The sequence below is a fragment of the Eleginops maclovinus genome, chromosome 19 (assembly GCF_036324505.1).
Source record: "Eleginops maclovinus isolate JMC-PN-2008 ecotype Puerto Natales chromosome 19, JC_Emac_rtc_rv5, whole genome shotgun sequence".
NCBI classification, from domain to species: domain Eukaryota; kingdom Metazoa; phylum Chordata; class Actinopteri; order Perciformes; family Eleginopidae; genus Eleginops; species Eleginops maclovinus.
Window position 1 is genome coordinate 455,000 of NC_086367.1, and position 23,458 is coordinate 478,457.

At 41.4% G+C, this 23,458-nt stretch overlaps 1 protein-coding gene across 5 annotated transcripts in view; it reads left to right on the forward strand.

Annotated features, from left to right (window-relative positions):
* Window positions 1-23,458, forward strand: part of nrxn3a (neurexin 3a) — a 205,770-nt gene that overhangs the window by 163,641 nt on the left and 18,671 nt on the right. For all 5 annotated transcript variants that reach the window (XR_010168054.1, XR_010168055.1, XM_063908905.1 and 2 more), the window contains 4 exons: window positions 2,074-2,247; window positions 5,604-5,723; window positions 19,067-19,248; window positions 19,832-20,003. Coding sequence is in view for 3 of the 5 variants with exons in the window: in XM_063908905.1 (XP_063764975.1) it covers window positions 2,074-2,247; window positions 5,604-5,723; window positions 19,067-19,248; window positions 19,832-20,003 (648 nt within the window). In the remaining 2 variants the exon portion in view is untranslated. The remainder of the gene's footprint in view (window positions 1-2,073; window positions 2,248-5,603; window positions 5,724-19,066; window positions 19,249-19,831; window positions 20,004-23,458) is intronic.

The window sequence follows — 23,458 nt, forward strand, 5'->3', positions numbered from 1 at the left end:
AATTTAAGTACTCTTCAAAACAATCGCAGATAGAGAAGGGACTTCAACCTCAGCTCTTCTCGTTGTAGTTGGTACCATAAAACAAATCTTTTCTAAATCTATGAACTATGCTTTGTTAAGTTCCAGAATCAGTAATGACGTCAGGACTCCAACCTGTGCTCTCACCATGCTTTCTTCCCTTCAACAAGCAGTAGTCTCGAGGAATTTAACCCCAAGCTACGCCTCTCAGACAAAAGAGGTCTTCCTTTTAATATTAACACTATTTGCCAACTATGACTGTTCAATAACGCAACACGCTAATCAGAGACTATTGGAATGTCGTCACAATTCTCAACGTAATTCTGTCGCAAAGATTACATTTACTGACCCACTCACTAATCACTCGATTAGGCCTTAACCTATTAGGACTTTTTTAAACTTACTTTATCACAAAATTATACTATCAATGCCGAAATACGCTCCAGAACCTTAATCTGAATCTACGCTGCCAATTTTAATTAGCACTACGTTACCGAACTTTAATCGATATTTACGTATTAATTTTACCTAAATCTCATTCTAATTCCGGCGTAAAAAGGACAAACACAGACAAACAAAACAAACAAACAAAAAGCTTTGGAAAACCCAGGACCGCACCCCGGTTAATTTCAATATATTCAGTTCTTAACTTTAAATAGCCAGTTCATGATTAACGACTCACCTCCAGACACTCGCATCTCAAAATGCTATATAAACTATGCAGATTTTGAAATAAACAGGCACTGCTCACCTTTTTAAATGGGATCCAATCCGAGTGTCTGGAGTTTATGCCGATTCCGCGAAATCCCCGTCTCGTCCTGGCACTTCAAATCACGTCGGGGTCACCAATTGTAAGAAATGTTCGTTTATTTGAAGCCCAGGAGACGGTTTAAAATAAAGAAAGCAAAACTCCCTTAAAAATTATAAAAGGAGTGTTTAATAAAAGGATGCAGCGGTAGGTTTTACAAAAGCTTCACAGCTGTGGCTCAATAGCCCGGGACACGCGTCCACAGGCCACTGACTGAGCGGAGCTCATCAGTAGTTACTGTCTGGCGGTCCGGAACAAAAGAGAGCTCGATTTCACAATCCTTACATGTTTTATAGAACCACCCCTTTCCGACCATACAATAAACAACTTCAAAATCAGACGCGCCCCGCTGTCGTGCTCTCATTGGTTGGTAGCGGGGGGCTGGATCCTCCTCTATAGGCTGACGTCGTCGGGGCGGGTCCTCTTATGACGTCACCGTCGCCATCTTGTTAGCGAAGTCCTGGAGCTGTCATCTACGATAGTCTATTATGCAATTCTTAGGAGGTTTATCAGTTATTAAACAGGCAACTGTATCATTGCAGCATCAATGAGTGAGAGGTAGAGGCGGTGTGTTTAGTATGCAACTCCACTGGTCCTTCTCCCTCTACTCATATATACAAAACAATATTAGCTTTATGCTATCTGAGGCTAAAAACAACATCCTGTAATACTACCGGAAATGGACAAATATGATCCGTCCAGAAACAGTGAATTATCTTTTAAAGTTCCGCTCTAATATATTGATTATTTCTAACAGCAGACACAGTTGTTGCTTATTTCAGTGAAAAAATATTCCAATTTCCACTTCTCCTTGAAGCGGCGGCCCTCGGTGTGAACCTTACTTTTTTTAGTTGCAGTCGCCATTTTAGAAATGGTCTGGAAAAAGTCAAGGTTTGCGCGGTTAGGGTGTGGCCACAGGTCTGCTGTCATCTTCTGGTGAAATATAAAATAGCTTTTGTTGGACATATATTTTTTTGGTTTGTTTTTTGTACGTGCTGGCGGGCCGCATATTATTGATTTTATGAAGGAGGCTGCGGGCCAGTGGGGATTTGCGGGCCCGCGGGCCGGACTTTGGACACGCCTGTTCTAGGGGGTGTGCTTTACAGATGTGCAATGTGAAAGTTAATTTAACCTCAGATTTGACTTGACCCTGACAAATAAAGAAGAACAGATCACAGAGAAACTGTTTAAAGAGTATAAATGAGTAGATCCTCCTGTACTTCTCCTCTGTGATTTCTCTCTTGCAGGCGATCTGTTCATCGCAGGACTTGGTCCAGGCATGTACGGAAACCTTCCTAAATTGGTGGCTTCCAGGGAAGGCTACCAGGGCTGTTTGGCCTCGGTGGACTTAAACGGTCGCCTGCCGGATCTCTTGAATGACGCCTTGTTTCGCAGCGGTCAGATTGAGCGTGGATGTGAAGGTACACCGTCGCTCAGATCAGAGCCTGATTTAGACTTCAACACAAACTCCAACTCCAGCAGCCCTTTCTACCTGCTCAATGCAAACAGTAGCTCCCCCGCCCTGTGTCCATGCAGAAACCCCTTCCTTCTATTAACTGTACTGGTTGCCTCCCTTAGCCTCTGCTAAACTGAGGCCAAACAGAGATCACCTCCTCACACACACCACCACGTTATCGGCCACATTGGTCGCCCACACACACACACACACACACACACACACACACACACACACACACACACACACACACACACACACAGCTGTCCAACCACCATCAGAGCTAGTGCTGTGATTTAAAATACTGCCAGGTGATCTATTTTTTTTAATCTCTGAGGCTTTTTTAGAGTTTCACATTCACATTCATATTCATCAGAACAGATTAGAACATCTCAGGTTTCTTGAAAATGGATATTAATATGGTAGCATCTCAGACCGGTATTAGACCATCATTAATGCTGTGGATGTGTCAATCCTTAATGAAAACTTTTATGACAAACCTTTTTAACCTCACAAATTAATGTTGTTTAGTTATCATAGGCTAGGTAAAGCTACAGTCCTCTATCAATATCTCTACAGGATGCATACAGTATTAAGTGTAGGTTACCCACTTGATTATTTATTTATTTTTCACAATTCAATTCTTTTGAGTTTTGTATTTGTATGAAATTAAATAATCAATATAATAATTAATAAAAACGGTTTACACATCAAGTTTGTATGAAATGCCATATAAGCAAATACTGTCACTGCTGAGTAAATAATACAGGATCATGAAAATAAAGCTAGACAATCATCTGAATTTATAAATGCCATAGCTTATCATAACATTGACGTTTGTGTGCTCCATGGATGGGCTTGCAATGCCTCAGTGATATGTGTGGATGCACATTTTAATGTTTAATGTCATCTTAACTTCAAATCACTAAGGAAGGATTTGCCTTCAAAGCCCTCCATGCCACACAGACTTAAAGAGTAAGGTACACTTTAGTGCACACATGTAGAGAACATGTGAATGAGAGCTATACAACTTATGTAGACAGCTTTATTTATTAAAACAGGTTTAGGATGAGCAGTTTCATACCAGGCCATGAAATTACAGCAGCAATGGAGCTGTGTATCAATCGGACACTGCAGTCATACGATTCGTTCACAAAACAAAACAAAACAATGTCTCATTCTGTTTTGTGTCGATTTCCAATTCTTTATGCATATTATATAGCTAAATCAAAATTGACTATTGAAACATTTTGCATATGCAAGCTTATCTCACTAAGGACAAAATGTTTCCATTGTTTTTTGCAAATTCTTTTGTAGTTTTTTTTGTCATCATCTCGAGGTTCTGGATTCCCACAACCTGATGCATGGAAATCATTTTCTGTACAGCTGTGTTTTCCTATGCTTGCCATATCATTCATTTGGATATTGATTGTACTGTATGGGTGTTTATTTTTTTATACATTCACTTATAACATAGTCCCATGTTAAACCAATACATGTGTTAGTCTATGTTTCATTTGAATCAAAACAACCAATAAAAGCAGACACTAACGCTGTGTACTGTATGTCCTCCAGCTGTGGCCATCTAAATGGGATTTGACAACAATGTTGTTCACTGTATTGTATGAACTGCAAGGAAGTAATGGTTGATTCATTCATTTTTTTTCAAAATAAAAGCTCTCACTCTCAATCACAGCTTGCTGTTGTCGTCCATGGCATTGTGTCTCATTTTTTACGTGTTCTTTTGTGATTTTTATTTTTTTGCTGATATCATGGTCAGTTGATTTGACTTAAGCTTTATTGCAACGTACTGCCTGCTTCCACTACAAGCTTTCATCACATGCAATTGAGTTATGTGTTTCAGCCAGTGATCCCTGATCAATGCTACTATTGAATTAGCAATACCTGGTACTGTCACTAGATGGCGGTACTGCATTGTAGCAACATTTTGCAGAAACATTTTGATTTTACCTTTATATAACCAGGATAGGATCTCATTGAGATTAACAATCTCTTTTTTAAGAGAGTCCTAGACCAAAATAGGTAGCAGCACAGCTACAGACAATTTTAAGACACACAGTCACAACACAGTCATAGCACAAGTTTAGCCAATGCATTCACAGACACAAGCGGCCTGCTTCAGAGTTATTTAGAGTCTCTTTGAGTCTGTTTAAAGAAACCAGCTCTCTCAGTTTCAGCTCATTTTGCAGCTGGTTCCAAGCCACAGGAGCAATGTTACTAAATGCCATCTTCCCCAGTTCAGTGCGGACTTTTTTTTACAGTTAAAGAACTAGTCCTCGGAGCGAAGCCAATAAGATCCTGTGAGTTTTCGGTTTATGTAGATCCTTAGATAAGAAGGAAGAGCAAGTGAAGGCAGCTGTTCACTGTTTTACATCACACATGGCATTCTGAGGCAGATCAGTGAACTAGCTGAAAGATGTTCCTGCATTGTAAGTCCCTGTCAGGTCCAACATTCCATCAGCTCCTCCAACTCATCATCAGTTCACTCGCTCTTCAAAAGCTCCATTCACACAGCAGCTTGCATCGTGTAAGCAGGTGAGTCTCCACTCAACATGGATCTGAGACAATATGCAGACTGTGTAGGTGGATCAAATGTTGCACGATTCCAAAAGCATAGCAGGGATTTCAGGCACAACTTCACCTACTTCCAAGGTGCATGGAGAGGGAAAACAAGTGTGAAAGACTATGTTGTCTAACAAAGCAATTCAGTTTATGGCCTTCATCAGGGTTATCATTATACATAAAAAAAAAAATATATATATATATATATATATATATATATATATATATTAAAGAAAATCAGGACAGACAAAAACAACCAAAAATCTAGCGCTTTGGATTTGGTCTCAGTCGCCACAGGATTCTGACTCAGGGATGAGACAAAATAAATTCCAAAAGTAGACAAAACTCTTATGTATTTGTCTTTGAGCCATTATCCTGTACAACATGCAGAGTACGAATCAGAAGTACTTCATTCGTCCCACGGCCACTAAAGGTCTATTAAATACTCACTCACTAAAAGTGCCCCCAAGAAGGTGACACCATATATGGTCATTTGCTCCATAGACAACAGAGAGCCCATAGTTGGGGGTTCCTGTAGAGTACAATCTGGGTTCAGTTATGAGGTGCAATGATCACAAAAAATATAGCATTACACTGTGTGTGTGTGTGTGTGTGTGTGTGTGTGTGTGTGTGTGTGTGTGTGTGTGTGTGTGTGTGTGTGTGTGTGTGTGTGTGTGTGTGTGTGTGTGTGTGTGTGTGTGTGTGTGTGTGTGTGCATGCATCTGTGTGTTTCCTTAGGTCCCAGCACCACCTGTCAGGAAGACTCCTGTGCCAACATGGGTGTGTGTATCCAGCAGTGGGAGAACTACACTTGTGACTGCTCCATGACCTCGTACACTGGCACACAGTGCAATGACCGTAAGTGCTGATCCCTCATTGATTATCTAAATCAAAGTCACACACACTCAAAAACTATTGTTGTGCCTCCAGTGACTGATCATCAAAGTAATAGGAAGCCGATTCAGGTCACATTTCTTTAGAAGGCATATTTCAAAATGCCTTGGTTTGCCGTACACACCAGTGCAGGTCGCTAAATCAAAAAGACAGAAAGTCGTTATGTCATAAACATCACTGCACTCAGATGAGAGGCCAAATATAACTGGCATGCATCTGGAGGATTCAAACGCTACAGGGTAAAAGTACGTTTCGAGGTTGGTGTCAATATAAGGGGCTGATCTGATGGGGCCCATGGGGGTGCTATTCCACAGTCTAGGGACTACAGAAGCAAAGGTGTGTACCTCTCTGTACTCTGAACCTCTTGCTGCCAGTAAAGAGGCCAGAGATGGGGGGCCTGTCTGGGTACCTGTCAGGAGTCTCCTACAGCGCTCTCCACTAGCTGCAGTGGCACACGGTTGACTGACCACAGTAAACAGGGAGCTACAGTAATGAAGTGTACAGGAGTAAAGGAAAGACACCTTTTGTAGTGTATTAACCTAGTGAAGATAAGAAAACTCCATTTGTTTATCTTACAGAGTTTTAGGTATGCAAACCTGTACTGACAGCTGTTGGTGACTACAACGCAGGCTAATCTTCAGAGGGTTAGCATCATGCATTCTATAACAAATATGACTTTGCATCCTTTCTCTAGGTGGCTTCAACTTCCATCATATCATCATCATCATAATTATTCTTGTTATGTATTTTCATGTGTGATGGGAAACATAGTTGAAGCCTGTTGCACATTTCTGTCAAAGATTTTTCAGTATTTACTTACACTGCATTTAACCATGAAAAAGAATCCTGCAGCAACATTCGCTATCTATAAACCAAACCGCGTAAGTGCTGCTGCTTTGACTTTATATAGGTGTTGCATACATAACATCATCTTTTATGTATTTACTGACCAAGGTACGGTCGAAACAGGTGGGTTTCAGAGAGTAAAAGTGAATAAACCCCGACACTGAACCATCACCTTTCTATGGTACAAACTCAAAACAAATGGATTCAAAGACAGTCATGATGCAGCATCGAAGTCAAAGTCAAAGTCAACTTTATTGTCAATCTTTCAGTTTGTGTGTACAGACAGAGAGGTCGAAATACTGTTTCCCACAGTCCAGAGGAATAAAAAATAATACATTATATACCGTATACAGTCTCGGAAAAATGAAGAGACAACTCCAAATGTTTCTTAAATCTTTATCTCTGCATGTATGGCAGCCATTCCAGTGTCTGTTGAATTCAACACAGAGAAATGTTGTCAGTAGTTTATAGAATACAATACAACATTTAAAAAATCATTTACATATAATATAAATATAATATATAATCAACATAGACAGATATATACATATGCACATATTATAAGGCATCAATAAAGGCACAACAGACAATAACAAATAACATCACAAAACTGTGGATGAACACATTGCAGTGAAATGTACATTAGTGCAAGAGACCATAGCAGCGTAGTGAGTGTCTGGTGCTGGATGTGTGTGTGGCATGTTAAAGTCCAGGTCCAATGGCAATTTGAGGGATGGGAGAGGTCACCCACTATGTGAGGTGGGTGTTGGAAATGTCCAGGAGTGATGGGAGTGAGGCACCAATGATCCTCTCAGCAGTTCACTATGCGCTGCTGGGATTTCTTGGTGAGTGAGGTGGTGTTATTCCTCAAGGAGATGAGACCCAACACGGTTGTGTCACCTGCAAACTTGAGGAAGCGATTGGAGCTGTAGGTGGGTGTTTAGTCGTGGGTCAGCAGGGTGAAGAGCAGGGGGCAGAGCACACATCCTTGTGGGGCCCCTGTCCTCAGCGTGATGGTGTCTGATGTGTTGTGGCCGACCAGTACAGATTGGGGTCTGGCAGTGAGGAAGTCCAGCAGCCAGTTGCAAAGAAAGGGGCTGAGGCCCAGGTTTGTGAGTTTACAGACCAGCTGCTGGGGGGTGATGGTGTTGACTGCTGAGCTAAAGTCTATGAACAGCATCCTAACATCAGAGAGTTTTTAGTGTCCAAGTGGGTGAGGGCTGGTTGGAGAGCAGAGGAGATGGCATCCTCAGTGGACCGTTTTGTTTGATATGCAAAATGAAACGGGTCCAGCGAGGGGGGAGGTCGGATTTTATTTGCTTCATGACTAACCTTTCCAAGCACTTCATGATGGTGGAAGTCAGTGCTACAGGCCGGTAGTCATTGAAACAGCTGAATGGCGGAGTCCAGGATGTTGTCGTTCAGCCATGTTTCAGTGAAAACTTAAACACAGCATTCCCTCACCTCACACTGGGTCGAACGGAGAACTCTTATTTTGTTCATTTTATTGTCCATTGAGCGTATATTATTAGCCATTAGCATGCTTGGAATAGCCTGCCTGTGTTAGCCTGGCCTAGCCTTAAGTTCAGAGAGGATCCTCATGCTCACACACACACATACACACACACACACACACACACACACACACACACACACAAACACACACACACACACACACACACACACACACACACACACACACACACACACACACACACACACACACACACGCATTGGTTAATCCTTCTTCTCCGTTCAGTGTTTAGAAACAGCAGCCCTGTGAAGAACTGGATATTGAATGATTTGTGAGCTGGTGTGCAGGAACACACAGCACATGGGAATAAAGGCTTCACTACAAGGTTTAGTGCTGTAAATTCCAGTATTGGGAGGGTTATTAAGTTGACAGTTCTGTGTTTCCCGGTAAGACTGCATATACCCACAGAAGAGGAAAGCCTTCCCAAATGCAGATGTTGGCATGTTGTAGAATGACAGATGCACACTGTCAGACTGTAAAACTGCAAGAGTAATCTGGAACGTGAACTAAAAATGTATTTCAACAGCTTCCGAACCAAAAAGAACCTGAGGTACGTAAGTGTTTTTAAATAGCAGTATGTGGTTCTCTGTAGTTGGTCCAGGTCAGCAGAGGTTTTGAGATTTGCAGGGTTTGTTGGATTATGGATATCTCATGGAGCTGGATCTTAAATCCATCATAACTCTGACACTGGGTTTCTGATGAGGAGACTGAGAAAAGATGAAGTGAGTTAACAACCTCCCATAACCAACCGGCTTTCAACAAAAAGCGTTTTTTTTCTTTTCAACCACAACATGCCAGTAATTTTACTCTTTGTGGGCTGATTTTGATTTTGGGTTCATTTTTCAGATTTAGGGGACTCATTTGGATTTGAAAGATGCATTTATTCAAAATGAAGTGTTCCAAAGTAGAGGTAATGTTCATCTTGTGCTCTCTATATCCAATGGATTGGTCGCAACATTACTACTAACTATATTAGTCAAAATCAGCCCGCCAACTATAAAAATATGGAGTCCTTTATTGAATGACTCGACTTGGAGAACAAACCAAACAACATAAACAGCTCAGCGCATCAAGGAGAAGTGTGTGTGTGTGTGTGTGTGTGTGTGTGTGTGTGTGTGTGTGTGTGTGTGTGTGTGTGTGTGTGTGTGTGTGTGTGTGTGTGTGTGTGTGTGTGTGTGTGTGTGTGTGTGTGTGTGTGTGTGCTGTGTGTCTGTGTGCCTGTGTGTCTGTGTGTCTTTGTGTCTGTGTATGTGTCTTGTCAGCTAGTGACTGCCCTCATTAAGACTTGATTGGCTGACAGTAGGGCAGGAGGTGAGCTGGCAGACACACAGTGACTGATCAGGGTTTCACAGTTTTGATTTAAAATCTGAAATCGTTGAAGATGAGTTGACCATTTTGATGATTGGAATCAAAATAGGATTTGTTAACCTCCCAGTTTTTCTCCACAAGAAAATAGCACAACACTCCAAGACGGTACAACAGCAACACACAGCACACTTACAGCTCCAGCTCAGTGAAGCTGGGGGTAGCCAACAGATTTTCAGACACCAGGCAGCTGCTGGTGATGGAGATGAAGGAGAAACAATATCTTCTTTCTTCCCACAAACATATGATGGATACATCAGCTGGATGTACCCTATAAGAGTTCATGTAAATAGCAGTGAATGTAATGAATGATGATGATATTAAGGAATCCAGACTCGTATGGAATAGACGTCAGTGCTCTGCATGAAGCCCTACTTAGCTCCATATCTGAATAGAAATATTCCACACAGTTAAACATTGTCACAAAATGTCATGTGACCATCTGGTTTGGATATTATGCTTTATTCATTCACACAGTTCTGCATCAGATCACCGTAATGGCTTGTGCTGTAGTTGTTGGGAAATGATCATGCTCAGCTGTCCTAGGAAAATATAAGAAGTAATATCTTATTATTCCTGAGAACCCAACTGTTTGTAATGTTGATGGTTGATATTGGTTCAGAACAGATCAACCATAAAGAGTTGCTTGTGGAGCCCAGCCTCCCTCATTCCAAGGACACCAATGTGGCCCTTATCTCCTCAGGCCCTCGTACACTGGGCCTTCTGTGTCCTCTTCTTCCTCATAATCCTCTGAACTTTGACCTTTGGCTCTTGCTTCGCTTCTAACCTTCATTTCCCTGCAAACCGGAGAGTTCCTATGTGACCTTTCTATTTAAGTAAAACTCTTATTTCTAAGTTAACAGTTACTGTTAGCAACTGGTGTTGACCTGGGAGGATAGGTGTTGCCCATGGGTAAATACATGTGTATAAGTGCAGTCCATTCTCTCTGCGTACTGCGGTTGTCTTTATGAATTTTCCTTCATATCGTTGCTTGACCTTGTGAATATTGCCGTTGAGGTCAAAAAAAGAATGTCACTTTTTTTATATTTGACCAGATGTTTGTGTCTTGCTTGACACTTTAAGGGCTGTGTTCTGTGACTTTGTACCTTACAAAAGAGACGGAAATACAACTATGTATTACATGCATTTTGGTCCAGCAGCAACCTGTGTGGGGTTCAGTCCAGACAATATGATATATAAAACACAATATACCATAAGAGCGGGATAGCAATCCTCATTGCCAAATGATTTTAAAACCAAACAATTTAGATGCCATTCAAGGTTTAGTTACATCCCTCTGGACTAATGTTGGACGCAATGCAAAATATTGCTAATGATGAAAAAATGTCATATTTGACAATGTACAAAATGAAATGTCACATTTCTCTTCATTTCACAGTGAATATCAATGAATTTAAACATTGTTTGAATTCGATCAAGGATGAACACGTGAAATAAGCGCTGGTCAGTGTGTGAACCGGCACAGCAATCAGACGTATTGGGCAGGTGCATCAAAGGGAGGGGGGGCCTCTGGTCGCACATGAGCATACTGGCAAGAATTCAGAGCAATCGAGGCAGCCGGTCTGTTTTCCCCTTCACTGATGTTTATGCATTTGCCCTGCGACGCACTCGATCATTTCATCAACGCCCCAACAACCCCCAAACCATCAGCACCTAGAGCGTGCCATAACACAGTGTCTTTATGCACAGAGCCCCAGCTTCCTCATTTACTCGAGCTGTCTGTGATGGGATGGGTATTGCAGTTTGGAAGGGGCAGGAGATAAAGCGTAATGTCAGCGGACCGTTATTAGCTGTTTACGTAGATAGCTGAGCTTGGAGAAAGATGTGTTTAATGCAGGAGTGGAATGAGCTCTGTTGATAAGTGAAGGACAATGTGTTTGTTGACCGTCACCTCATACGTCACTCTTGGTTGTTGTTTGGGTAAGCTTTGCACTTTACTGTTCTGCCTTCCATCAATCACTTGGTTGATTGGGGTAAAAAAGTAAGAGAGCAAAAAATTGTGTGAGCTTTCGGGCAGGTGGGACAAAAAGTGATGCATCACAGCGGATAGGTCATTTGAAAAGCCACTGCTGCATGTGAGTGTTCCTGAGATTAGGGAGCATCATAATTCCAGAGGACAATGGTTTATGTTAATGTGACAGGCCTGTATATTTCTGCTGAGGTACTGTCTTTGTTCTGCTTCATTTTGCTTTAATGGACGTGGGTTGGTATCAGCACCTCAGAGAGGAACTTGTTTTTAAAGCAGAGGATTTTCAAACTTGTGACCCAACTAAAGTAATTCCAGAAAACCAACTTTATTCAACAAAACACAGAAAATAAATTTAAGATGTTGAATGATTTATGTTTTTATGTAGGCTTCTGTACTGTTAGGGTTAGGGTTAGATATAAGGGTTAAATATTGAATATGTCTTAGATTGTTGAGTTTTTCTCAACACTTTGCTCTACAGCTATAAGTTAACATAGTCTTTAGTATGTTTTCCTGACAACCTGGTGTCTCTCCATAAACTCTAAGAAAAAGTCACTGTTTAATATGAAGAGAGATAAACATGAAGCAATGAACAGAAAAACACAATTACCAAATTCTGCTAGATCTGGTAAAATACCTCTCTTTGTACTCTATGACTAATGGTGTTTTGTTTATACAGTGGAGGAAATAGTATCCCCTGCCAATTTAGTTAGTTTACCCACTTTCAAAGAAATTAACAGTCTGTCATTTTCATGGTAGGTTTATTTTAACAGTGAGAGAAATGTTTAATTTAAAAAATGGATTTGCCTTTAATTGGGGGAAATAAGTATTTGATCCCCTTGCAACCAACAAAAACGTTGGCTCCTACGGAGCAGTTAAATAAGTCCTCTCACTTTAAGAAAGTACTCCTAATATCAACTCTTTACCTGGATAAAAGACACCTGTCCACAGTCAATAAATCAGACAACCTCTCCACAATGGGAAGACCAAAGACATCTTGTGATCAGGGTGGAACTAATGTCTAAGGACATCAGGGACAAGATTGTAGACCAGCACAAGGCTGGAATAGAAGACCACCAGCAAGCAGCTTGGTGAGAAATGAGACAACTGGTTTGATTATTAGAAGATGGAGGAAGCACAAAATGACCATCAATCGCCCTCGGTCTGGGACTCCACGATCAATGATCATGAGAAAGGTGAGGGATCAGCCAAAAACTTCACAGGGGGGACTTGTTAATGATCTGAAGGCAGCTGGGACCAGTCACCAAGAAAACTATAGGTAACACACTGCGCCGTAATGGATTAAAATCTGAAGGAATCTGAAGTCTGTGCAGGCCGTCTGAAGTCTGCCAATGATTTGACCCGGCAACACATCCTGACTGAAATATGATTGGATAAAAGCTCCAACATTAACAACCATTACTGGATGCAGCGCAGCCGAGCGCAACACAGAGAAAAGCTATAAAATCAAGAGAAAAGACTATTAGAAATAATTACATTTATACATGTGAGTGAAAAAAATATATTAAAATGTTATTATATGTTATTCACTGAATAACGTTATATTAAAACGTTATTCAGTGATACTGCTGGTCTAAACACAAACAGTGTTTAGTCCAGCAGAGAGGGCTTTGCTGGCCCTGACGGTTCGCCACTGCTCGTAACCCTTCTTGTACCCCTTCTTGTACCCCTTCTTGTACCCCTTCTTGTTGCCCTTCTTGTACCCCTTCTCGTACCACTCCTCACCAAAGTGGTTCCAGGGCCGGTTCGGAGCTCGTGCCAAATTGAAATCCAGTTCTTCCTGCTTCCACCGCAGTGGCCCCCGAAAACCAGTTCTTATCTGGCACCAACAAACTGATTGTCAAACAAAAAGTACATGGAAAGTATGGTGAAGAGAAGAAAGTTGTAACAAGCAGTAGCACTGAGCAAAGGGATTAGAACGCAACCACACACTTATAAAAAACACACTTATAAAGGCAGGCAACACTAACCATGCTCGTGTGATGCTGTTAATTTTTTACCTTACTTTTGATGACCGTCTGTTCGCTATTGTTGACTATTTTGAAGAGCAGCACACTGCTTCACATTTTCCTGTTGTGTTTATCAAAAAAGCTATCGACGGAATCGACCGTGATGTAATAACATAGCACCAGTCAGGCTCTGAGCGGTGGAAACACACCTGTTTCCAAAAAGACAAACCAGTTCCGAACCAGAAGAGCAGTAGCACGGACCTAGAACTGGAACCAGTTTGGTGGGAAAGGGGTATGGGAGGCATTAAACCCTCAGATACAACTTTTCTATTTACCTTTCAAACACCAACTTGTTCTGTCAATGGGTTCCCCATGTGCACATGCCTTGCCTAAACAAGTTATTAATTAAATATTAATATAAAAATGCCCAGTCTCAGCTCATATTTTCATGTACCTGGGGGCCAAACAAAGAAACTATTTTTCTTGTTGCTGGCAAGTTGTGATTTTAATGGATATTCTTAGGAGGTGGGAATTGAAAAAAAGTGAAGCATGCTGAAGTTGACGGAAAGAGGTCCTGTGGATGTACAGTTCCTCTGCATTTTTCAAGTTCAGATAATGTCCTCCTCTCTCAGGCTTTGACATTTCCTGTGGACGTCTTCAAAAGAGAAAACAGAGATGGAGTGCTAACAGAAAGAGTGCTGCACATATGGAGCAGCTGCTCAGCTGGCAAAGGGCTGCACAGACTGCTCCGCCACAAGTACTTTGGAGAGGAGCAGACGAAAGGTTTCATTCGGTCCTGACTCTTTGTTTTACATGACCTGTAGGCCGTGTTCATGTTGAAGGCTTTTGATATGATCTTTGTCTTCTGCGTTTCACTGATGTCAGCCCGCTGTATCTGTGAGCGGCTTGTGTGTTAGGTCTCTGGAAATATCAGGCACTGACATGCAGGTCTTTACCATTATGGAGTTTATTTTACTCAACCATGAGACTGTTGCTCTGTACCCTCTTTAGTGCCGTATGTCAGTTTGAATAGTTTTATCGTCCATCAATGGGTGCTTTACCATTATGGGGTCTCCTGAAAGGGGTTTTCTGCCAAGTCCCTGGACTTACTGTCCTCTATCAGACCACCTGGTGTGGGTGACTGATTCTGGGATGTATCGCTGCGCGTCAATGCAGAGCTCATCCTCATACAGGAGGTTGGAAAACTCTGTGAGTTCCATCAGAGCTCAGGTGGACGCTTCGTCATACACGCCCCCTGAGACAAGGCATCGCTCCTCTCCCACCATCTACAAACAAACTCCTGCAGCAACATTGAAGAGTAGTTATGGTGAGTGGCAAAAATCCTCCAGCTAATATTCAGTATTCGGCCTTCTGCAAGATTAAACAAGAATAAGAATACTTAACTTGTCATTCTGTTTGGAGCTATCTCTTTTGTTCATGCTTTATTGGTGCCTAAATCCTTTCACCAGTATTTAATGATAAGGATTGGGGAGGTATGTGTGTCAGAACGTCATAGTAGGGTGTGTAATCTGAAGCCAGGGCAGATCCAGAGCTAAATAGGAAACGGATGAAGTTATAAACATTGTGCTTGAAAATTAATGTGCACTGTCCGAGCTTTGTGCAACTTATTTAAATATGTGTTGTTTTTTTTTCCACGCAAAAAAAGTGCCCAGCCCACATGAACTAATAGAATAGTAAAACAAATCATATAGTATAACATCTTGTAAGTTATGATTACTTTCACATTTTTGATTCAACTTAGAAAAGTTAGGTCAAGTTATTTTATTGATCTACAAGTCCGAAAACACAGACCTATTTTGTAATTATCCTTTTTGTCTAATAATTTTAAATCTCTCAAATAATTAAATATTCATACATTATTTATTGCATTTTCTTTTAGATTTTTTTGGGGCAAGTTTAGCCTTTTTCAGAGAGATTGATCTGAAAGGGGATCATAAGGGATGAAATGTGCAAAGGCTGGATTCAAACCTGGGGCTACCCCGGCGCAATGGGCAGTTCACAGTCTGCCAGCTCAAACCACTGAGCTATGCGATGTCACAACCAGTGGCGGCTGGTGAACATTTTTTTTGGGGGGGCGCAGTTGGGCGGCACGGTTTAAATAGCACTTTTTTAGAGGTTTAGCTTAAGACAGTTGGTTAGGTGGCTGCGGCCACATTTGTGCTTCTTACATTTTTGTGTGAAGTGCTTTAGATCCTTCATCCCGGTTGTAGTCCAAAGTGTTTCAGTCCCAGGACTTTGAAATAACAGACAAGGGAAACAAAAAAAGGCATTGCTCACTGTACAACCAGCTAACCAATTCCGCTTAGCATACAAGTTTGAGGAGAAAGTCCGAGTGTAGGTTCTCCCGCGATCAGTGGTCGTCTGTTGAATGTTTAAATCCGGACGCTCGGGTCCCAAGTCTTTCAATTTCTTCTTTTCGACATCTGATAGTCGATGAAACGGTGTTTTAAGTAGAGCTTGCACGGAGTTCTCAGCCATCGATGTCGCCATATTCACTCAATCTAAGTTTCAGCTAGCTACGGTGCTGCTCTTTACGCTTGTGGTTAGGGAATGATAACGATGCTGATTCGCCGAAATAGTCCAATCGCGTATCTAAGAATGTCACATTGAACTAAGAAACAATGCCATTGGCTGTGGGCGCAAAGATTTGCGCCCACAGATCTAAGTTTCATCCCCCAATGAAAAGCTATCCTTGCTAAAATGACTGAGAAAAGTATAAGCTCTCCTATAGACTCCCATGTTATCGGCGCCCACGGACGGTAGCCGACCTGCCTATTCTCAGAAAAGGCGAATGGCAATATATTATGTCCGGACACATTTTAGCGGTTCTTGACAGTGGTCTCCCATACACATTTAACCCATAAACACGGTACACTTCTTTATTTTAATTATGTTGTATATATAACGTTTTTTAACTCAAAAAGTCAGGGTGGGCGGCGCCCAAGCGCCCACTATTGACGCACCGCCACTGGTCACAACACTAGCATTATAATGTTCTCTTTGTTTGCATTTATTTGTATCTCTCTTGAGAGATATCTCTCTATTGTTTCTTATTTTTTATTTTTGTTTTACGGCTCATTTTAAAAACTGATGTTTAATGCTTTTTAACACTTGTAATTAGCCTATGTTTTTTAAAGATATAGAAAAATCTGTTTTTCAGCAGGCCAAAGGGGGACCCCATCTTTTCATAAAAGCCGTAATGTGTACAGGCAAAAGTGGCCTAGCAAGAGTTGCTGTGCCAGGCTCCTGCAACAAAATATCAATTTGAGCTCTCAAATTGGGTGTGTATCAAGAACCAAGATGCAAAAGCCTGAGCTTGGGCATGTGTAGCAGGTCCAAACAGAAAACGGATATGTTAGAGTCACTGCCTTGTATTGTATCCTTCCGCATTGATGAACTAGTAGTGAGGACATATGTAAAAACATTTCAAAAACTCACTTTTGAGTTGCTGCAAAACAACAAATCTTAAAGAAAAATGTCACACTGAACACATCGGCAAACAAGCACTAACCGTTATCACCTGTGAGCATTTGCAAGCATATCTACAACATATCTCAACAGGTGCAATCTCCTCTTTTCTATGCCCCCGTTTGCAAGGGCTTGAACTACACTTGCAGGACTCTGCTGGCCTCTGGCTGCTAAAAGCTCTCCTCCTGCCAAAAAAACAAGACTCACTCCATTGTAGTCAGCGTTCAGTTTGTCATTAGCTGTCAATTTTGATTTAATATGATTAATAGATCATATTCAATGGAACCACAAGTGTCTTACCTCGTCATGCTTTCCAAGAGAGGAACATTTTTTAATTTGTAGCGGAAGCAAGATTTCCAGTCAGAAATGTTGTTTTGTCACATAAAACTTCCCTGGAAATGCTTTGCATCGACTATTTAACACCTCCACCGATCAGAAACTGTTAGTCTGTGTGCTCTGTTAGCTATCCTTGTCCTGTTAGCTGTTAGCTCTGTTAGCCAAAGACCTTAGGATTCCCACCTGGCGCTAACAGCTAACGATACAAATACAAATGTCCTTAGCTTGGAGTCGAAGGAAGACTTCTAATCTCTAGCAAAAACAGTCCAAACTGCAGCAAATGTTGATCACTTAGTCCTAATATAACAACAGATAACTATGTTTTTCTAAAAAGTTGGATGTACCTCTACAGCAATAGATTCTTGAAGTTACATTTCTAATGAGCAGGAGAATGTTCAGCTGATGTACGTAGTATGCAAAAATAACCATCAGACTTCATACATTAATTGATCGATGGGTACTGTCAAATTGTCCTAAAATCTGTTCCTATCATCCTACAGTTCTCTGTACAGGACTACTGAGAGACTCTAGAGACCCTGCACCATGCTCTGATGGTGTTTTATAAACGTGGACAACAGAGAGACATATATTCTTCGAATAGGTTGGGCTGTGAAGTGAAACTTATGCTCGTCACCCCTGTGACAAACACTGTGAAATGTGGACTTTATATATCAGTAAACAAGTAAAATACGTTCATTTTTCTCCTTTTGATTAATATAGTGCTCAACGTTTAAAAGAAAGCACTTTAGCAAGTTACGGCATAAGTTTTAAATCGGTGAACGGCCGAATGTAGTGTCACGGTAAAAGTTGCGACCGCAAGGCATTGTGGGACAGCATTTTCTCCTTTCCTTTCCTAAAGGAAGGTCCAGTGTTTCCTAAACTAAAGGAGCTTATAAAGGAAGTTTCTAAGCTCCTCTCCTATCATTCTAGAGAATTCCAACAGCGCTAATCATGGCTGCCACTGAGGTACTTCCGGGTCATTTTGCTCCGTTAGTAACCTTCCTAAACTGAATTGACAATTTGAGAGCAACCCAAGATTGTAAAAACACATCCGCTAGGGGACAAACACATTGTAGGCGTTTCTCATTTCGCAAATGTCATCTCCTCGACTACTCGGTCCTTCGGTAGTGACTCCGAAATCGATTTCAGAGTGTCATGTTGAAGGACATCTCATTTCTCTAAATGCGCATCGAGGATCAAGGATCGAAGATGGAGCATCAAGGAGGCTCTCTGGAGGAGCTATAACCAAGGATAGATTGTATCCTCCGGGGACTGTATTTCCGGGCAACAGTGATGTTTAAAAGAGGCATGACGCACGGCTGGACTTATTTGAACCAATGACAGCTCTTCAATCTGTTCCCCTTGTGATTACAATTTATTTCAGAGGATCAAATGCGCATCAAACGTTCTGCCCTTCACCGTTTGTTACTCACTAGTCACAACCACCCTGGATATGAGGCTTCTTGTGTTTTGAATACAACTGCTTTAATCGTGATGCGATGTTTGCAGTGAGAAAAGCTGTGAGCTCCGTGCAGTAAAGCAGAGGAGTGTGTCCAATATATCACTCAATAGTATATATAACAGACCTAAATCCCACTGTTTATTTGTAGGCTTTAGTAGATATATACAAATAAACAGGCTGTAGATATCTGTATGTATTGTATTATGCATGTATTATCTCAACTTCCTGTTACAGCAGCTCATCACTAAGGACATCTGTTCATGACATTAGTTTGGAGTTGAGATCATATTTCACATTTCCTCCTCCTGCTCTTTTCAGCTGGAACGACGTACATCTTTGGTAAAGGAGGAGGCCTCATTACGTTCAACTGGCCAGACAATGAGAAACCCAGCACCAGGACGGACAGGCTGACAGTAGGCTTCAGCACCTCCCTGAAAGATGGAATTCTGGTCAGGATTGACAGTGCATCTGGACTTGGGGACTATCTCATGCTGCATATAGTAAGTACACACACACACACTCTTACTTTTTATCATTGATGTGTCCATTTGAGGAAAAAATCTGAACATCAGAATGATTGAATCCCATTTATATTTCTACATCCAATTTTCTTTTTCGGCCTTTGAGGCTGAAGTTGCATATACGTTAGCAGACAGTTTGTAAACATTTTTTTTCCTTTCCTTGTGGTTACCTGTTTCTTGCTCAGCATCCTCAATAACGGTTGCCTCTAGCGTCTCCTCCGCTGTTAAGTTTTGGGACATACCATTATTTTATTTGATCATCTATTGCTCACATCACTTGACCTGCAAGTTGTTGAGGAGCCAGGAGATGGAGACAGAAGGCAGAATTCATGAGACCAGCCTTTGTAGAAGTACCAAACTGACACCCCCCTCTTTTGGAAATACTGTATCTTGATGGAGCTAGTCAGACTGTTTTGAGACACAGTTTAAATGACAGAACCAAATCATGTGTATGACTTTCATGTTTAAAATGTGTTTTCTGATTTTCTTTTGAGTTTAAATAACGGATATTACCTCTAGGTACACAAAAATAACCATATAGCACTTTACATTCTCATTTCAGCAACAAGGAAAAATTGGAGTGACTTTCAACATTGGCACAGTGGATATCAGCGTGCAGGAGAGCAGTACCCCAGTGAATGATGGGAAGTATCACGTTGTACGCTTCACCAGGAATGGTGGAAATGCTACACTGCAGGTGGATAACTGGTCAATAAACGAACACTTCCCAACAGGTAAAACATTTCATAATCAATCTCATATTTACGTTAAATTAGACATGTTGGCAATCATATATGTTAGCACTTTTTAAATGATCAATTAAAAGGAAACCAAATGCTAAAGTAGAACAATTAATTTCAACAAGATATGATAAGGCAATGGGATAACATCATTATAAAACAGGTGAGAACCTCAACAGGCAGCACAGGCTGCTTGTAACCAAAGGGAATCATTAATATTATATGATCTGTTAAACTCTTGCATTGGTTTCAACTTGAGCGCTTTAACAACCCTCAAAAAGGAGTATACACACTTTGAGTTCGCACGTGGTGGCATATACAGTGTCTGTCAGAGCTATATTGAGAGCCGAGGTGGGAAGTAACTAAGTAATTTTAATCAATTACTGTACAATTTTGAGATACTTTTACCTTCCATTTAATAACACTTTTTACTTGTATATTTATTTTAAAACTAGATGCACCTTTACCTTTGATACATAATTAATACATCATAATTATAATTGAAACATATAATTATATTATTCTGAAATGGACCAATTTCCATAATACGCCCTCCCTAGGGAGGTGTTCCAGACACGTCTAGTTGGGAAGAGACCGAGGCGTAGACCTAGGACCAGGTGGAGGGATTATATCTCTTCGCTGGCCTGGGAGCGTCTTGTAATCCCCCAGTCAGAGCTGGCTGATGTGGCCAGGGAAAGAGAAGTTTGGGGCTCTCTGCTGGAGCTGTTATCCTCCGCGACCCTGACGGATAAGCAGGAGAAGAACGATGAACGGATGGATAGAAATAACTTCAACAATGCAATTTGAATGTTACAGCAAAATAGGGGGACACACTTCTTAAGTTGATAGATAATTAATACAATTGAACACAACTCCCAGGAAAACCTGCACTGGTACGCCGTGACGAAGCTTGTACCTTTGGAGAATTTGGATAGGACTGGGGGTGAAAGGGCCAAATTCTCTGTTGTGAACATATCCCTTATAAAGAATTTGTTGTTTGGATTTGATGCAGAGGAGATGTTAAATGTAACCGTTTTACCAGCTAAAGTCTCAGTCCCTTGTCGGACTGTTTTCAACTTCAGAGTCTCAGCCGCCCCATTGAGACCAAGAGAGCTTGCTTCGAATGCTAATAGCATGGTTTGCTCAGAACCATCATCCAAGGTTGCATGTCTCCAGGCTTTTTTCCCTGTAAGGGAGCCGGATTTGACAACTTTTAGAAGGACTCCCGCAGTGCAACTGGACCACATGTGGCAAGAGGTGCTTGAATCTTTCTGAGGTTGGTAGAGTTCGTGAAGGACCCCAGGTGTTTAGCTTTGATTTTAGGGCGGTGCTTCTTTAATTCACATATCTTAGCTCGGTGCTCCCATACACATCTGCGGTAATGACCTCTGTCTTTGATCCATTTCCTGCAGCATCATTAGTTTACTGTTGGAAATCTGGATGGACACTAAGGTGGTGGTCAGGGACCCCACAGTCGAGACATGTCTGAAAAAGGCTAGAGGCGGACTTGAATACAGATTTTCGAGGTGTGCTTTGAGGGTGACAATTGCCATGCATTATAGTCATGCTGGTTTGCTGTACTTGACATAGCTGGACTTTATGGGTTTCCATTCCTCTTTGTGCCCTTTATGATTGTCACGCATTTGGGTGGCCATAGCTTGACATTCTGCTTCCTCGATCAGTTAATAGTGGATGCCTGATGTTGAAACACGTGTGAATCTAGCATAGTTAGCAACATGCTCAGATGGAAGTTCACCCCGCAGCTGCTGGACATGAGATGCACAAGCCAACTCTGCATCTCTTTCACCCTTTTCCAGGGACTGCAGCATACCAACAAGAGCTCACACTGAAAGCAAAGTCACGAAAGCCCTTTGAATCTCCAGGGCGAACAGAGGGAAGATGGCAGATTGCTGTATTTTCACTCAGGACTAGCTACTGTGGCTGGCCGTACCTCTGCTGGAGGGCTGACATAGCTCTGGTGTAAGGAAGATGGTGGTGTGCATAGGCTAATGCAAGGAGACATGCTGTGTCAAGCTTCAAATGGTCTAATAGTACATGGCATTTGAACTGCTCACTTTTATCCTGGGGCACAAGGTTTGTAAGAGCCATCTTTAGCATGACTAACTGTTTGGGATCATCCCTGGTAAAGCATGGAAAGGGGGGAGCTGCAACATGAGAGACTCTGCTTGACCTCAGTGATTTCTGTGGTGGGTACTGAGGAATTAAATATGGCTGGACATTAAGAAAACCCATCAAGGGTGGCAGGAGAATGGAGCTTAGGGGAAGTTTGAAATGGGAGAGGGGTTACCTAAAAGTAGTAATAGAGTATTCCTACACTCTGGTACTTCTACTTTATTAAGTAAAAGATCTGAGTAGTTCTCCAACCTATGATTGAGAGAATAACACATCAACACACACACACACACACACACACACACACACACACACACACACACACACACACACACACACACACACACACACACACACACACACACACACACACACACACACTACTTCTCTGCTTTTTGTCCTCTTTTTTTCTTCCTTTTTTTCCGAGCTATGAAGTGGCTAACATATGCAGTCATTCCTCACATTTGCAACTGTTTGAAGTGTTATTTTTTCATATGTGAACTCTGTGAACCTCTGTGGGAGGAACTGCATCATTCAGCCCGTAGCACAGCTCTCTATAATTTTGTGGAATAACAACTGGCACCGACAGAAAATGGAAACAGTGTAATAGAAGCAAAATAGAAGCCAACTCTTGAGAAACATTATTGCAAGAAACCTGAGGAGGCACCGGACACACACACGCAAACACACATAGAGCCAAACGAAAACAATGCATCATGTAATCATCTCTTAGGATCATGGGTTCGGGCCAGATTTTGAATTCTAGACAAACATAATACACTGTAATGTTTCCAGACCTAGTTACCTCATTGCAAATAAAGAGCAAATCTAGCAAAATTATAGAACATTTTCCAGTTAATATAAAATCTTAAGGTATTTTAAATTACCTTTGGGGTATAGATGCAGAATTGAAACCGTATATCATCATGTAAATATGACCTTGCTTTATATTGACAAGTATGGATAACATTTAATAATTTAAGCAATCTATCATCCATCACCAACTACAAGAGCTCCAAATGTTCAACGTTCACCGATTCATATGGAAAGAGAAGGAACATTCAATCAAATGTTTCAACTACTGCCAATTAAAATTCTATACAACCGCTGCGAGACGGATGAATGTTGTGTGAGGAATGCATGGAGTGCACTAAACTTGATTACTATTGGTTTGTAATTCTGGCAAACTTTCAGGCGTGTCTTCTCGTCTCCACTGTTAAAAGAATAAAGTTAGTGAGTTCATCAGCTTCTAAGCAGACTGCACAGTCATCCAAAGAGCCACCTGATGCTGACGTGCATTGTTCAGGGGTTCTCAG